Source organism: Hermetia illucens, chromosome 5 (genome assembly GCF_905115235.1).
Source record: "Hermetia illucens chromosome 5, iHerIll2.2.curated.20191125, whole genome shotgun sequence".
Taxonomy (NCBI): domain Eukaryota; kingdom Metazoa; phylum Arthropoda; class Insecta; order Diptera; family Stratiomyidae; genus Hermetia; species Hermetia illucens.
This window is the reverse complement of record NC_051853.1, coordinates 115,881,780-115,898,611: the sequence shown is the minus strand read 5'-3', so window position 1 is coordinate 115,898,611 and position 16,832 is coordinate 115,881,780. Positions and strand designations below refer to the sequence as shown.

The following is a 16,832-nucleotide window of genomic DNA, read 5'->3' as shown; positions in this document are numbered from 1 at the left end:
AAGTGAACTATGTTGAATTTTATTCGACTTTCGCTCAGTGCTTTGTCTTTCGCTCAATCTTTAGCTCTCGGCCAACCTCTGCACCAAATGTTCATCAGCTGGCAGTTCCGTACGCAATTTAAATTGTCATTTGTAAACAAGTTGTCAAACGGGTTTCCTAGGTAACTTTGACTTTGCAAGAGTAAGTTGATTCATCAACTCCATTTCCAATATAACATTGAAATAATTTTAATAGTCATATTTATTAGCTGTGTCTTTTACGGTTTACTGGAAGCTGGGCAATCTTAATGATGAGTGATTTCGGTATTCGAGCGCTTCATTATGTTTTCAAAATAGGGGATCGGGCCAAAAATGCATTCTTCTACCGGAATATTTTAGGAATGCAGGCAAGTAAGAACAGTATCTAAAAAATTAAGAACCCCATATTTAGTTTTGCTTGTAGGAGATAAGTATATTACAAGTAGTTATCATCCGGTTGACTCTTTATTATTAGTTAATTCGTTGCAGTGTTATCACATAATTCGACGACCAGGGAAGCCAATTAAATCATCATGCAAGATCGGGGTGTACAGCACTTCGGTGGACATGCTATAAATCAGCATATCGGAAATTTGTGCCATTGTCTAAGCCAGTTAGAGAGAGGAGGAGAGAAGAGTCGCTATATTCTGAATCATCGCATAACAACTAAGTATCTGCATGTAAGCAGAGTACACCCAACTCGAGCTAATCACATCTACTATTAAGTAGAGAACTAGATGCCCTGTAGAGGTAGTGACTCCTCTGTCAGCTGGGGATTGAGAATTTATTGAAAGTTTTCCCTGCTTGTCGTAAAAGGCGAAAAAAAAGGACAAAAATTTGTTGTGGGTTCCCAACCTGCGAATCTCGAAACCATATTATGTTTCGGAAACGATTCATTCACAACGATAAGGAGTTGAAAGAAGACTTCACTACCTTTCTTGAAATTCCCCTATTTATGAATGAAATGGCAACTCATCATAAAATGCGAATGCGGACTGCTTCTACAAATATAAATGAAATCATCTATGTTGTCTTTGTAGTTTTCCCGTAGTTGTTACTTACGATTATCCATAAATCCTAGAAGTCTGTTTTTCACAGAGAATGGAAAAGGGCGATCATCGTTAAGATTCCGAAGGGGCATTAACCTCCTTTCTGTTGTCGCAAAGGCAATAGCTGAAATTACCTTAAGACGCCTTCCCAACCTTCGTTGGACGAGAGCTGGTTGGTTCTCGAGTTCAGATCATTGTGCATCCATTGGAGTGGAAACCAGGATCCTCTCTCATTTTTTGGGATCCTAACGATCATCCCTTCTCCTCTTGCTAGATTTACGAATAAGTGAAAGTAGTAGCTCGGTGGAAACGGCAGGGGCTACAAGGAGAAGGCTTTGCCGCGTTTGAGCTCATTGATGGCAGTTCGTATCCACATGTAATGGTGATTTACCACACATCCAAGTGAAATTTCACAAAATGGTATGTGATTGGGAATCGTAATGAAGTGCTTCTTCTATCTCTTCAGCTGCTCGTCACCATTGCCGGACCATCAAAAGGCTTGCGATCGTGAAGGTATCTTCGTCTGAGATCGTCTGGGGGCAGCTGCATAAAAAGTGCAGGGTCGTCTCCTCCTCTTTACATTGGCTGCACACAGCCGAAACCACTACCCCAATCTTTTCCATATGGTAGTTTAAGGGGCAGTGTTCCGTCAAAAGCCCTACTAGGGTTTTCATGTCCCACTTCTTAAGGGACAACAAAAATGTCGCTCTAGTGGCCCTAGGCTCCTTCACAAGGATTTTCGCTTGCCTGCAATAGTCCAGATTTCTCCACTCGGTTGCGGGAATCCTTGCAATTTCACCCTTCAGAGTAGACTTGACAGTAGATGGTCGGATTCCAAGAGCTGGTTGTGGCCCCACCATTGTGGATCCAGACCCTCGGCGAGCCAGTCTGTCAGCTTGATATGTTGTTGCCATTTAGCGCCCGACTGTCGGAACAGATTCGAATGGTGCGACCCCTCCATTTCTGTCGCAGACATTCTTCTGCTGCCAATGAAATGCTATATATCTCCGCCTGGAATATGGTCGTCATTTTTCCGAGGGGTCGGGCCAGTTCTATAATCGGATTCTCCGAGAACACCCCTGCGCCCGATCCATCCTCCATGACTCACCCGTCGGTGAAGATTATTAGGTCTGTAATCTGAAAAGACTCACTTGTCGACCATTCTTCTCTTTCGGTGATTACGACAGTGTATGTCTTTTCAAAGACGAATTTGGAAACCATATGATCGGTCGGCATCAGGGCTGCCTGATGTTTTTCAAGGAATTTCCAAATAGACGCATGACCGTCTGATTGGCCGCCTTTCCACGCCCCAATGGCATCGAGCCTATATGCGTCGTTGGCCGCTTTCCGTTTCACCTCCAAGTGAATGGGGGGTAAATTTAGGATAGCTTCAAGTGCCGCAGTCGGCGTAGGACTCATTGCTCCAGTAATACTTAGGCAACCAAGTCTCTGAATCTGCGTTCGCAGCTTCCTGCTGTTAGCAAAGTTCAGTCTTGGCCACCAGACGATGCATGCATACATCAAAATGGGTTTTATTATGGATGTACACATCCAGTATATCCATTTAGGTGAAAGTCCCCAGGTCTTACCTATCGCATTCCTATAGCAACAGAGCAATCTGCAGGATTTCTGATATTGTTCCTGGATATGATTCTTTCACGTTGACTTGGAGTCGAAATGTACTCCTAAGTACTTGACTGTTTGTGCCAGCTGGATTCCCGCTCCTGCTAAGGTGGGTAGCGTATAGCTGCCCCACCTGACGTTCCTAGTGAACATAACTAGTCCAGTCTTCCTAGCGTTCACCGTGAGTCCATTGCGGAGGCACCAGCTGTGGATTACATGCAGAGTTGCATTCAAGCGGTCACATACTGTGTCCGCAAACTTGCCGGTAATTATTACGGCTAGGTCGTCCGCAAATGCTTGCGCGAAGACTTTTTTGTCCTCCAGGAGCCACAGCAGGGTATCCATTACCAAGAGCCATAACAGTGAAGAGAGAACCCCTCCCTGTGGACAGCCCCTGAGACATCTTGCTTCAATAGACTTCTGGCCGACCGATATGTGGATTTTTCTCCACTCTAGCATGTGAAGGATCCAACTGATTAGCAGCGGTTCGATTCCATGCTGTCTTGACGCATCACAAATTGCCGCGAATGAGGCATAATTGAAGGCACCTTCGATGTCCATGAATGCGCCTAAGGTGTCTTCTTTTTCGGACATCGCCTTTTCAATTTTTGCCGTAAGTTCATGGAGTGCTGTCTCCGTGGATTTGTCTTTCTGGTAGGCGTGTTGCCTATGGTGAAGTGGCCATTTAGGAATGTGTGTATCCCTTATGAACCGATCTACTAGTCTTTCTAGTCTTTTTAGTAGAAAGGACGTTAGACTGATCAGTCGGAAGCTTTTTGCTTCTATGTTAGTGGGTTTGCATGGTTTGGGAATGAATAATACCTTTACATCACGCCATTTAATTGGAATATAAGAGTATGCTAGGCATGCGCGATATATATTTCGAATGTGTAGACCCAGGGCATCCATTTCTTTTATTGCTAGCGCAGGGATGATGCCATCCGGACCTGCAGACTTGTATCTATGGAACGAGTAAACTACCCATTTCACTCGCTCCAGTGATACTACTTTGCATGCCAGATTCCAGTCTCTCGGTTGAGGGCTGTATGCATCTGTTGGCACCGAGATTAGATTTTGGATGCTGCCTGGGTAGTGTACTTCAAGCAAATGATTTGCCGTTTCTTCATCGCTTTCTGTGTACTTCCCATTCTGTAAACTACGCTACGTAGTTCTTTGACCAGAATCCGCTTCAGCTTTGAGGTTGCCTCAAGAGAGTTAGTCTCTTCGCAAAAGCGTCTCCAAGATGATCGTTTAGCCGATCTTATGTTCTTCTTTAGAGCCTTCTGCGCCTCTTTATAGCGATTCCAGCTAGTGCTTGATTCACCCTTCAGAGCACGACTAAGGAGCATCCTTGTCGTTCTCCTCTGTTTTGCCAAAATCGAGTTCCACCATGGTGTTTTACCCTTCTTTGGCATCTTGAGTGGACAGCTTTCTTCGAAAGCTTCTCTCATGCTAGTTGTGATCATCTGGGTTGTCTTCTCAATTCCAGCAATGGATTTGATGCGCTTCCCAAAGATCGTGACTCGGGCGCTCAATTCTATTTGATACATCACCCAATCTGTCTTCCTCGGATTCCGAAATGGAGTGGGTGGAGGTGGATCCATGCCCATAACGAAATCAATGCGTCTGTGATCCTAGAGTGTGACATCGTTTGATACTCTCCACTCCCCGATCAAAGCCGCGATGTCAGGAGATGCCACCTTGATGTCGATGACCTCTCGCCTGACCACGTTGAAGAAAGTGGGTTCATTACCCACATTTAGGATCTGCAAATCGGTTCCTACTAGATACTCCATTAGTCTCGATCCTCTTACATTGATGTTCGAACTTCCCCAGCATATGTGGTGAGCGTTGACCTCACATCCTGCTATTACCCCCATGCCTCTACTTTTGTCATATTGGATAGCTCTGATGAATGTTCTACTGGGAACGTCTTCTGCGTCGTAGGGAAAATATGCAGAGCACCATAGTATCTCTTTATCTCCCTGTTGACTTTTTATGGTTAGCTTAGCTGATGTGGTGTCGCCATCACATAGGTCGTTAACCAGGTAAGCCTGGAAGTCTTTAGAGACTACCATGCGGGGTCAATCGCTTCCATTGGCATACAATAGGTCAGCCCCTGACTGCCCCACCAACAACCCACGGTTCTTGTATAAGGTATGTAAATGTCTTGCAGCTATTGATCCGACGACTGATAAGTGCAGTCGCCGCTTTACAATGCTGCAAACCAGAATGCAACAGTTAACATTCTGGCTGATATCGGTTGCCGAGATATAAGGGCGAACGCTGCGCGGGCATTAATCATCAACTTCCGGCAGACTTGCCAGAGTAATTATCGTTGAAATTGGAAAAAGCGTGCGTTCTGGGGAGCTTCGTTCCCATATTCTACAATCTTGTTCTCATATTTTAGAATCCAATAATGAACCGTTAACAAAAGCAAAATGTTGTAGTCGAAACAACAGTCCGTCTTCGATGCTTGGTAATTGTTTCCGAAACAAATAAGGTTAAAGACGTCTAGGTTAGCAGCCCACAAATATCTATCATTTTTAGTCGCTTTTTACGATAAGCTTGGGCAGCAGCTTGCGGGCTTAACAGTGAATGCTTTTAGCCGAGATGAAGTTTCAGTCCAGTCACTAAAACTTTCAACCTCCGAATTACTTCAATCAAGACCGATTGGCATGAAATTTGGGCTGATGTACGCCTCCCTTCAGAGGGGTGTGGTAACCCCTCTCTGGATTGGATTTTTTTTTTTAAAATAACCACAGAAGTCGATTAAGTAGTCAATGTTTAGTGAAAATTCTTTGTACAAGCAGTAGTTTACAAGTTATTTATGTTTAAACATGTCATTTTTTCATTGCAAAAAAAAAAAAAAAACGCAGGTTCTTTATTGGTTTTACGTAAATAACTCGAAAACCATGGATGTAATCTATAAATAATATTAAGCAGAAACAAATCATATTAAATAAAAAATGAATGGCTTCCTTTTTTTATAGGTATTGCACCTATGGACTGAGTTATAGCTCGTTAAACCTAAATTCCTAATATCTGAACAAAAATTAATACACTCAAGGTCAAAAAACACAAAACCAGTAACGTTAATGCAAATTGATATAAAGCTCTTTTAAAGTGTTTGAGAAGACCTTTAAATATGATGATAGAAGTCTGTGCGATAAACAGTAACAGAGCTATGATCAAAATCATATAATTACCTGAATTTTTGATATAGAAATAAAAAAAACGAATCCCTTGGGAATGTACTGTATTTAAATCCTCACAATAAATTCTAAAAATTTGGTGGATATAGAGTGCGAACTGGACTCCAGTCTTTATTCGTACTGCTTTCGATTAACATCAATATATCTATGCAGTTTAGAATATATTTTGTGTTGGCACTTTTTAACTATATATAACTCAAGTGAAATTTCGTGGAAAATTTGTTGCTTAGTTGGTAGAGCAACTCGATTACTTTTCACTATCACCCGGTATTGATTTACGACGTTCTGTACCTTAGTTCCGGAAAACGGATTATGAACGCGTCATTGAGTCGGTGCCTGTACTCTGATAGATTCATTTCCAAATCCGTAGAACGGTAATAGGTGCGGACGTTAAATTCGTTTAGTTGATTTATCCAAACTATCCGACGCCTAGGTCTTCCGTCCCTAGTGGTTGACGGTGTAACCGCCAAAACATCCAAGCGCGAAGAGCCGTGTCCCTGGGGTCCCATTAAAAGAATTTAAAATGTCAACCCTGGATCAAAGCCCCAATGCTGCATTGTCTCACGGTTACCTCCAAAGGTAGGGCAGGTATTTGGAACGGAGCCACTGAAATACAGTGCAACGTCACTGCAATTAATAGGCGCATCGATTCCTCCACTCCGGATTTCATTATCATCATCATCAACGGCGCAACAACCAGTATCCGGTCTAGGCCTGCTTTAATAAGGAACTCCAGACATCCCAGTTTTGCGCCGAGGTCCACCAATTCGATATCCCTAAAAGCTGTCTGGCGTCCTGACCCACGCCATCGCTCCATCTTAGACAGGGTCTGCCTCGTCTTCGTTTTCTTTTTCTACCATAGATATTGCCCTTATAGACTTTCCGGGTGGGATCGTCCTCATCCATACGGATTAAGTGACCCGCCCACCGTAACCTATTGAGCCGGATTTTATCCACAACCGGACGGTCATGGTATCGCTCATAGATTTCGTGATTGTGTAGGCTACGGAATCGTCCATCCTCATGTAGGGGGCCAAAAATTCTTCGGAGGATTCTTCTCTCGAACGCGGCCAAGAGTTCGCAATTTTTCTTGCTAAGAACCCAAGTTTCCGAGGAATACATGAGGACTGGCAAGATCATAGTCTTGTACAGTAAGAGCTTTGACCCTATGGTGAGATGTTTCAAGCGGAACAGTCTTTGTAAGCTGAAATAGGCTCTGTTGGCTGACAACAACCGTGCGCGGATTTCATCATCGTAGTTGTTACCGGTTGTGATTTTCGACCCTAGATAGGAGAAATTGTCAACGGTCTCAAAGTTGTATTCTCCTATCCTTATTCTTCTTCGTGTTTGTGTTTGACCAGTGCGGTTTGATGCTGTTGGTTGCTTCGTCTTCGGTGCTGACGTTGCCACCATATATTTTGTCTTGCCTTCATTGATGTGCAGCCCAAGATCTCGCCCCAATGACCGCCTGCTCGATCTGGATGAAGGCAGTTTGTACGTCTCGGGTGGTTCTTCCCATGATGTCGATATCGTCAGCATAGGTCAGTAGTTGGGTGGACTTAAAGAGGATCGTACCTCTTGCATTTACCTCAGCACCACGGATCACTTTCTCGAGGGCCAGGTTAAAAAGGATGCATGACAGCGCATCCCCTTGTCGTAGACCGTTATTGATGTCGAATGGTCTTGAGAGTGATCCTGCTGCTTTTATCTGGCCTCGCACATTGGTCAGCGCCAGCTTAGTCAGTCTTATCAATTTCGTCGGAATACCGAATTCTCTCATGGCCGTGTACAGTTTTACCCTGGCTATGCTATCATAGGCAGCTTTAAAGTCGATGAACAGATGGTGCAATTGTTGTCCATATTCCAACAGTTTTTCCATCGCTTGCCGCTGAGAGGAAATCTGATCTGTTGCTGATTTGCCTGGAGTGAAGCCTCTTTGGTATGGGCCAATGATGTTGTGGGCGTATGGGGCTATCCGGCCTAGCAAGATAGTGGAGAATATCTTATAGATGGTACTCAGCAACGTGATACCTCTATAATTGCTGCACTGTGTGATATCTCCCTTTTTATGTATGAGACAGATAATGCCTCGTTGCCAATCGTCAGGTATTGATTCGCAGTCCCATACCTTGAGCACAAGTTGATGAACCACTTGGTGTGACTGGTCGCCTCCATATTTAACCAATTCGGCTGTAATTCCATCGGCCCCGGGCGACTTGATTTTTTAGCCGATGAATTGCACGGACTGTTTCTCCTAAACTTGGTGGTGGCAGTATTTGTCCGTCGTCTTGAGTTGGCGGGTCCTCCAACTCGCTGATGGTCTGGTTGTTCAGTAGCTCATCAAGGTACTCAACCCATCGCTCCAATATGCCAATTCTTTTGGAAATCAGATTTCCCTCTTTGTCTCGTCAGGATGAGCATCGAGGTGTATAAGGCTTCATCCTGCTGACTTGTTGGTAAAACTTCCGCGCCTGGTGCGGTTGCTCCCTGTACTTTTCTAATTCATAGACTTGTTGGTTCTCCCAGGCTTCCTTTTTCCGTCTGTGAAGTCGCTTCTCCACTCGACGGAGTTCGTGATAAGTCTCTGTGCGTGCATGTACATGCGCATAATACATCCGCCGAGCAATCCCTTATCCGCACCTAAGGACGCGCCTGAGGGAGATTCGGGAACTACACAGAGGATATATGTATATTCATATGTAGTTTCTTTATTCCTAAGACATCATAGGGCTCATAATGGTAAAGTTTGAATTTCCAAACCTACCACGGGAAGAAAAGAAGCTGAGTATGATACAAAGCAGAAAGGAGAAGGTCACCCCTTGCTAATCCCTTCGAAGAATTGTAGCGGTCTCCCCCTCAAAAAGTCATGCCGCCTCAAGGTCGGGTTATTTTCATGTCAAAACGGTTGGGTTTAGCTTTGAGCCCCAACACTACAAGGGAAAAGGAGGGAATGAAGAAAGAAGCGAGAGATCCCCTCTCTCAAACTCCGTTGCAAAATCGTGACAGTCAGCCCCCTTAAGACGTGTCGTCTAAAATGCGGGGAGTGGGTTTGATATCCGTGTATGTCACTAATCAATATAGCACAGATAAAATAACTTTTTTGCTGTGGTGATTATATATAATGATGGTGTGGACTTCATTGTATTGTTCGGCAATCTAACCGCCCTATTGCGTAGAGTTGTCAGCATTAACCAGTCGTATGCCGAAAAATGTTGATATAAGAAAATCGCAAAAGCTTCCATGTCTATGTCTGCTTTGCTTTCCATGGTTTTTATTGATATTTAAATGACTATGTAATCTTCACAAAATGTTGCTTTATGCATTTCCCAAATCAAATGGCTATTCGTTGATTAAATATTTCAGGTACTGCGACATGAAGAATTCACTGAAGGATGCGATGCACAGTGCAATGGGTAACAATTCAATACCATGAACTAGAGAATTTGTTTATAAGTATTTATTTTGGTAGACCTTACGATAACCGGTGGAGCAAAACAATGGTCGGTTATGGCCCAGAATCGACACATTTTGCAATTGAGCTGACTTACAATTACGGTGTAACATCCTATGAACTCGGTAAAATTAATTTAATTAAAGTGTAAGCGACCTGTTCTTAATAAAAGTTCATGCAGGTAATGATTTCGGCGGAATAACTATACGATCAAAGGAGATAATTGAAAGGGCCAAACAGCATAAGTATCCTTTTGCTTCTAGTGGCTCACAGTTTATTTTAACGGCACCAGACGGATATAAGTTCTATATTTTGGATGAAACTCAACCAATAGATTCTGATCCGGTTTACAAAGTAACCTTGCATTCATCGAATCTTGGAAAATCCCGGAGTTATTGGCATGATACATTGAAAATGGCTATATTGGAAGAAACCCCACACTATTTATTAATGTCGTACGGTGAAAAACAAGCAAAACTTGAAATTCGGGAAATTGCAGCTCCCTTAAATCGTGGGAAAGCCTACGGAAGGATTGCTTTCGCAGTTCCATATGAAATTCAACCTAAAATTGACGAGCTTGTGAAGAAGATAGCCGGAAAAATATTGACACCACTGATTTCGTTAGATACACCGGGGAAAGCAACAGTTCGAGTAATTATACTGGCTGATCCGGATGATCATGAAATTTGCTTTGTTGACGAAGAGGGCTTCACTTTATTGTCGGCTGTTGATCCCCAGGGAAATGAATTACTTGATAAATACATTAATAAAGATCCCTTCCAAATTAAGTAAAATAATGAATTCAAAATTATTTTCTAAAAAATTGTTACTATACATATGTATGCACATAATTGTTGACTTATAACTGTTGGGCAATTGGGGTATTAAATAAATGGGGCATCATATTTTAAGTCTGCTTTTATTAAAATCCCTCTGTTTGTAGCACGCAGTTTTCATAGAAACGGTGAATTTTGACATGTGTTGTAAAGGGAGTGTAGTGATATCATTCCAAACGATAAATTTAATTCATTAATAATACGAACCCCAAAAGACAACTTACCCGACCTCACACAAATTTTCAATTAAAGTTACGTAAACAATAGCAATCAGTCATTAACCGACCCATATTTCCTCATAAGTCACTAGAGTTCACTTTGTATCTACCGCCGAACAAAACACATGAAATAAGACCCACTTGAGTCACAACATGCCGTGCATACATCACCCATCTACATAGCTACATGACTATGCATAAGAAATGCATACAGGCATATGACCATCTACATAGCTACATGACTATGCATAAGAAATGCATACAGGCATATGACCAGCACGACCCGTATGTTTCTAGATTTGTAAATTGAAAGAAAGAGAAAGTTATGACGTCACAATCATAGTAGAGAAATATTGTTATGTACAGAACAATTTTTGGTCAAGAAAATTTGCAAGTAAGAAATTAAATGAATTTGATTGGTTAGAAAATGTAAGCGCACAGAAAAAAGGAATTTACATATGTTAGAATGTAAGTAAGAATTGTATAAAAGAACTAGAGCCCCAAGGCTTGACAGACTTGATTAGTTGCTTTCAATAAAGATGGATAATTGCTATACAGTGATATCTATCCTAAGCTCTTCCTGTGTCGATTAGACCAACGGCAGACTGCTGCTGATTGTAGCTTCCGCAGATTGTTGCGGAGTTAGGAATCCTCGAAAAAGGATAATTTCATGATGTCGACTTCACTTCCCTACAGGAGGAGTTCGGAGTTAAAACTAGACTATCGAAATGGAAAATCTGAAAAAAGGGTAATGCTACTCCTATTCGATATTTATGCCTCAAAGTGTCCTCCATACCAAAACAAAGTTAATAATAATATTATATTACTATATTTTTTGGAAGTTGACCGGAAAACCCCTTAAATTCATTTTAGCGTTATAAAATTCTGCGATAATATAGATTACACTACTAAAAAGTTTAGTTGAAACCCTACTTTTACTAATGAGTAGATCAAAGTTCTCCCTTTTGTGTAAATTTACAGGGTGACCGGATATTAAATAACAATTTTATCCTAAAGTGAATAGTATGACATTTCTGGCTTTCAAATCAGCATGCAGTGTAGTGTATCAAGCCACCGTTGGTTCGGCCTATCTTTTGGACGTTTTCCGTCGATTTCGATGTTCAGACCAATCTCGGCCAGCGAATTCTCGTTAGCGCGAATAACATAACCATACCATTGGAGATGCCTCGCAATTTTTCAACGATCGTGTGAATAGTCTGATATATAGTATCGACCCTACGTACTTAAAAATCTATGGGGGCTTTTGTGGTAATGAACGGTGTTAGTTTAGTGAGAAAATCCATCGAGAGCTCCTCGCAACATCGAGCACTTTTGCAGGATGGTGTATTTCTGGATGGTTTGAATCAAGTTGCGGGGGGGGGGGGGGGAATACAACCATCTTCTCGAGATGCCAAATTACTTTGATTTCCCGAGCCAATGACTCATAGTACACCTCTTTCTCCACATATTTCCGTTCAATGTCCTACTATGAGTTACAGCAATGTCAATAATATAAGACGGAGCGGCGACCCGTCTTGTCACTAACAGCACGTCAGGCTTGTTGTGCCATATACGGCGATCAAACTTGCCAGTCCCACTACATGCCGTAAACATAACTATCGAATATTGTCTGCGGTCCATATTTCTATGATCAATCAAGTATCGATGGAAAACCTTACATACACCAGCCACGCTATTCGCGAAGTGTGCGGGACGCTGTGAAAAGTCTTGGTGTAATCGATATAGCAACAGCTTATTATTTGGCCTGTCCTACAACAACCGATTGGTAATGAGTTGGTTTTTGTAACTCTCTGATTTGATTTGGCAACTTTTCTTCTCCTTGTTGATCTTGAGCTACACATTTACACTTCCACCAATAATGGATGTTATCAATTTGTAGAGGGTTGGTAAACAAGCAACCAGCTTGTATCTGCCGGGTGTAGCACCGTGCTCTTTAGGGACATGGTAGGCAATCCTCCTTCCCCGATTTGTAGATTTCCGCAACTTTCATCACCTCGTCATTGTTAGTGTATTGTTCGTACACAGCCCCCCGCCTTCCATAAGGGCGGCTGACCGACTACGAACATTTAATCAAATCGACTACATAGCGAGTTCTCTTCCGAATGTGCATTACAAAATAGGTGTTGATATCGGCCTCGAAGAAGACTACTTTCTGATGGCCATTTCCCTTCGCTTGTGGGTCCCTTTTGTGTTTGTTCTAAGGGGGTTTTGTGTGAAACAAAACCTTATTTAACCGATTTTAAATCGGTTTAACGTCTGTTTGACTGTCACATGATTTACTCGAAAACGGCCGAACAGATTATTAAAACATTTGGTGAAAAGATGTGGTCAGTGTGTGCCTTTACATGCAGCGAGTGACGCCATTTTTTCTTGAGTTTGAAGAGGGGTTCTTCATATATGTGAAAGCCGGGTGAAAACTTTTTTCATCGAATATGGTCATGTGTGGTATCAAATGAAAAGGCTCGAAACTGATATTATTTCCGGTATTAAGTGAAACATAGGGGAGATAGGGCTCAAAATGTCCGCCCCAAAAAGCGAAACAGGTCTCGTCTTCAGCACCTAGTAAACCAAAAAATCTTAGTGATGCAACCATATGAAATCTAGGTCTCAAAATACATCCCATTCCGATATCTGCTCAAATAAAATTAATAATGGCATATTACCATGTTTTAGAAATTTACTGGAACCCCCCGCCCTCCCTCTTAAGTTCAGAAGTACAAAATTTGACACCAGTATAGGCAATAATATAGCATATAATTCTGAAAAGTTTGAAGGTAATCCGACTATTATTAACAAAGTTATAGAAGGTCAAATTTTCGCATTTCAAGTAAATTTATGGTACCCTATGACGTGATCATCATATAAAGTGAATTTATATGAAGGGCGGGGTTCATGGGGACGTTCAATTATTCGAGGTAGGCATGTGCATGTATATGTATGCGCTAATAAAGCTTGCGGGCAGTAACTAATATAATAGCCATGTATGTGCCTGGTTACCAGCGGTTTTTAATTTACGTACATAACGTATACGTATGATTTTGTGCACGTGATGCGTTAAATCAATTTAGATGCGTACATTTCTATGTATGCATCGTCATACGGTAATAGACAATGCTTGTTTAACTTGGAGGATGATGGAATATTTTATATTCTTACCTATGTACGAATGGAAAATCGTGCATAGATATTCCCTGACATAACACAAAACCGTAATATCCGAAGCGTCCGGTATCCCGACTTGTTTTTCTTTCGGAAAGATACGAACACTGTTTTTCGAACCACACTTAGCCAATATTTTCGTCCACTAGTCGAAATTCTCAAAACATCAATTTATATAAAACTAGTCGAAAAAAGGAAATTTTCAAAATATAATAATATACTATCATTAACTTCAATTGAGGAGATATCGTAACGGAGAGTATTTCGAAGCCTAGATAACATGAACATGTACCTTTTCAGATCGGATTGGGTAATTTCTGAGAACGTTTCCTTAAAGTATTTGATCCCTTCGGATCCGCGAACTCCTCCCCTTAGCGACCAATGTCAAAACTGCCTGCTTTGGAAAGTGCTCTGAGGGAAAAAACCGGTTTACTGTCTGTCCGTCTGCCTGTCCGCGTATTTGTCGGTCTGTTAGTCTGTCTGTCAAACCTATTATCTCAGAAACGGTTGCTTCTGTTAAAAATGTAGGGACTGTGGATCTCCTCGCATGCAGTGAGTAATATAGTTCCCCCAAAAGGGAGGTGTAACGTTTTTTTCATCAAATGATGAGTCTCGATGAGGGCTGGCATCAGTAGTGATGTGTGATGCAAGACGGGGGAGTGCGTGGGCTGGAAATTGGAATTCTGCTTAGACCTTCAAATGCTCTCCACACAGACACATGTTTAAATAAAGTTAATAATATTGTTTCTCAACATGCCAGGGGAAGTGTCAACTTTCAGACTGGAAAATGGCTGAGCCAGTTGGATCTGGCCCGGAATGCAAAAGAAAAGTTCAAATCTATGCAAACTTTGCCAGACTCTGCATGAGCGAAAACTATTTTACGTTTCGTTAGTAGCGATGGGGAACTTACTCATATGTCATCAATCGAAAACGAAAATGGTTTGAGGGGAATAATGCGTAAAATATGGTTTAGGTATGAAGACGACGTATTTGGGATTGCGATCTCCTCTATAAACAAGATGCGTCATAAAATCCAGTTTTCACTAGAGGTAGAAAAGGATGAGGCTTTACCCTTTCTAGTTCTGAATACCGTCAACTCTAGTGGGAACCTTAAGTTCGAGATATACCGTAAGCCCACAGCAACACAGAGAACGATACCAGCAACTTCACACCATATATTTTCCCCGAAAAATGCCAGCATATAATTGCATGATTCACCGACTGATCACATACCCTCTTTCGGAATACAGCTTCGATAAGGAGCGACAGTGTGGCGCAGCAGAGTTAACAACATTAGAAATTTATTTCGAATGTTGTTAATTCGACTGACGGATGCCACCACCGGTGTTCTCCGTGACGAAGTAGGCTTTGATTTTTAAAATGTGAAAAATAATTAAAGTTAACAAGTGGGTTGACATTGTTAAATAGTTGTTAAATTTTTCTACTAAGAGATTCTCGTTAATTATTCCTTAACTTTCCTTCATATCAATAAAATTATTCAAGTTGTGATTTCTACGTTTATTTTAAAATGTCAGGGCTCCGAATCGAAAACAGTTGCTAGCGATATTCATATCTAATATCTAGAAGAATCTTACAATCAATATTCCATCTGAAATGTTTTGTGACTCATGGATCATGTTGACATTCTCTGGATTGATCCAAAGAAAAAAAAAATTAAACGTTAGTTCCTGTGCAAGAATTTGTCCCTGAAGGAAAACAAATTCTCAGATGCCATTACTTGTGTGACTGAGAGCAGTTCGTTTGAAGTGACTGAGGCCGCTCAACAAGTGGCGAATGCGAAAATTGAAAGTGTCGGCTATTCGCGCTGTCAGAAGACTCCACCACCGTTGTTGCAATCCTGACTCGCCGCAGCGAACCCATCATTTTCTACGTATCCAGACCCACTAGGAGAACCGGCGCATCAGAAGTCCAACGAGCGCGAGCACCTTTCAACATTCGCAGCAGCAGCCTAGACAACGAACAATTATTTGGCAACCGCGGCCTCAAACTCAAATAAGGCCACAATTAACTTCATCTCAACAGCCACAGCATCATTCGTGGTCACAGATGCAAAAACAGCAGCAGGTTTGACGTCGGGCGATGAAAGGGGGGCAATTGGGTGGGAGCAAGATCGATGACGGTCTGTTGAAGTCGCTTTGGCTGCGACGTCTTCCGGAGGACACCCAGGCGGTTCTCGCGTGCGTCTCCGGTTCTTTGGAGGCGCTGACAGCTGCGGCCGATAAGGTGCATGTGGTGCACGCGCGTCCGAGCTGAAGCGCGAGATGGCCGTTCTTGTGGCCTCAGCGTTCGCGTGGCAGGTCGCGAGTTCGCTGACGGTCTACTGCTCAAAAAGGGCGATCGGGTAGCAGGTCTTCAGGGAAACCTACGAACCCAAGCATTTGTTGGTACCATCGCAGATTCGGCGAAAAAGCTACCAGATGTACGATCCCGTGTAAATTTGCGCCTACCTCAAAAAACTACGTCCGCGGGGGGTCCTGGCGACGCCAACCCGGAACGCAGCGCCACGTCGCCTAACAATTTATGACCCTCTCAGCAGGCCCAGTTATCTTGGAGATACTGGTGCGGAGGTTTCGGTTCTTCCCGTACTCCGGCACCATCGGCTATCCCCTTAATCTTTGAAACTTGCGGCGGCAAATTCTTCGTGTATTAACATCTACGGGTACAGACAAGTGGACGTCAGTCTTGGCTTGCGTAGGACGCCCCCGTGGCGATTCATCCTGGCGGATGTCAGCTTCCCCATTTTAGGCGCAGACTTCTTATGTCACTATGGGTTGCTAGTGGACTAGCAGAACAGGTCCCTTATAGACTCCACAACCAACCTTCATGCGTCAGGCCGAATCTCATTTCTTCCCAACAACAATTTTTCCGTACTTTTGGAGGGCATTACTGACTCTCGTGTTCGAGTGCAACTCCAAATGTAGTCTCTCTAAACCAGTGAAGCACAATGTGCACATTAACACTGCTGGTTCCCCTATCTTCTCGAAGGTGGGTCCCCTACCACCCCAGAAGCTGGCTATTGCACGGAAAGAATTCGAACAGCTTATGCAACAGGGTATCTGCAGACCCTCAAACAGCTGTTGGTCTTTCCCACTCCATATGGTCCCTAAGTCAAATGGCGAATGGCGCCCCTGCGGGGATTATAGAAGGCTAAACGCACAGACTGTTCCTGACCGATATCCAATTCCAGTCATCCACGACTTTGGGCATCATCTCGCAAACTG

At 42.7% G+C, this 16,832-nt stretch overlaps 1 protein-coding gene across 3 annotated transcripts; it reads left to right on the top strand.

Annotated features, from left to right (window-relative positions):
• Positions 1 to 52: 52 nt before the first annotated feature.
• Positions 53 to 10,267, top strand: LOC119657779 (glyoxalase domain-containing protein 4). Of its 3 annotated transcripts, none has more exons than XM_038064847.1 (5): positions 53 to 181; positions 249 to 386; positions 9,269 to 9,318; positions 9,375 to 9,481; positions 9,538 to 10,267. In XM_038064847.1, the coding sequence occupies exons 2-5, from the start codon at positions 288 to 290 to the stop codon at positions 10,146 to 10,148; spliced, it is 867 nt and encodes a 288-aa protein (XP_037920775.1). In that variant the 5' UTR covers positions 53 to 181; positions 249 to 287; the 3' UTR covers positions 10,149 to 10,267. The 3 variants fall into 3 exon arrangements, with proteins under 3 accessions (XP_037920775.1, XP_037920777.1, XP_037920776.1); XM_038064849.1 differs by having other exon boundaries at positions 67 to 161; XM_038064848.1 differs by having other exon boundaries at positions 69 to 181; positions 236 to 386.
• The last annotated feature ends 6,565 nt before the right edge of the window (positions 10,268 to 16,832 follow it).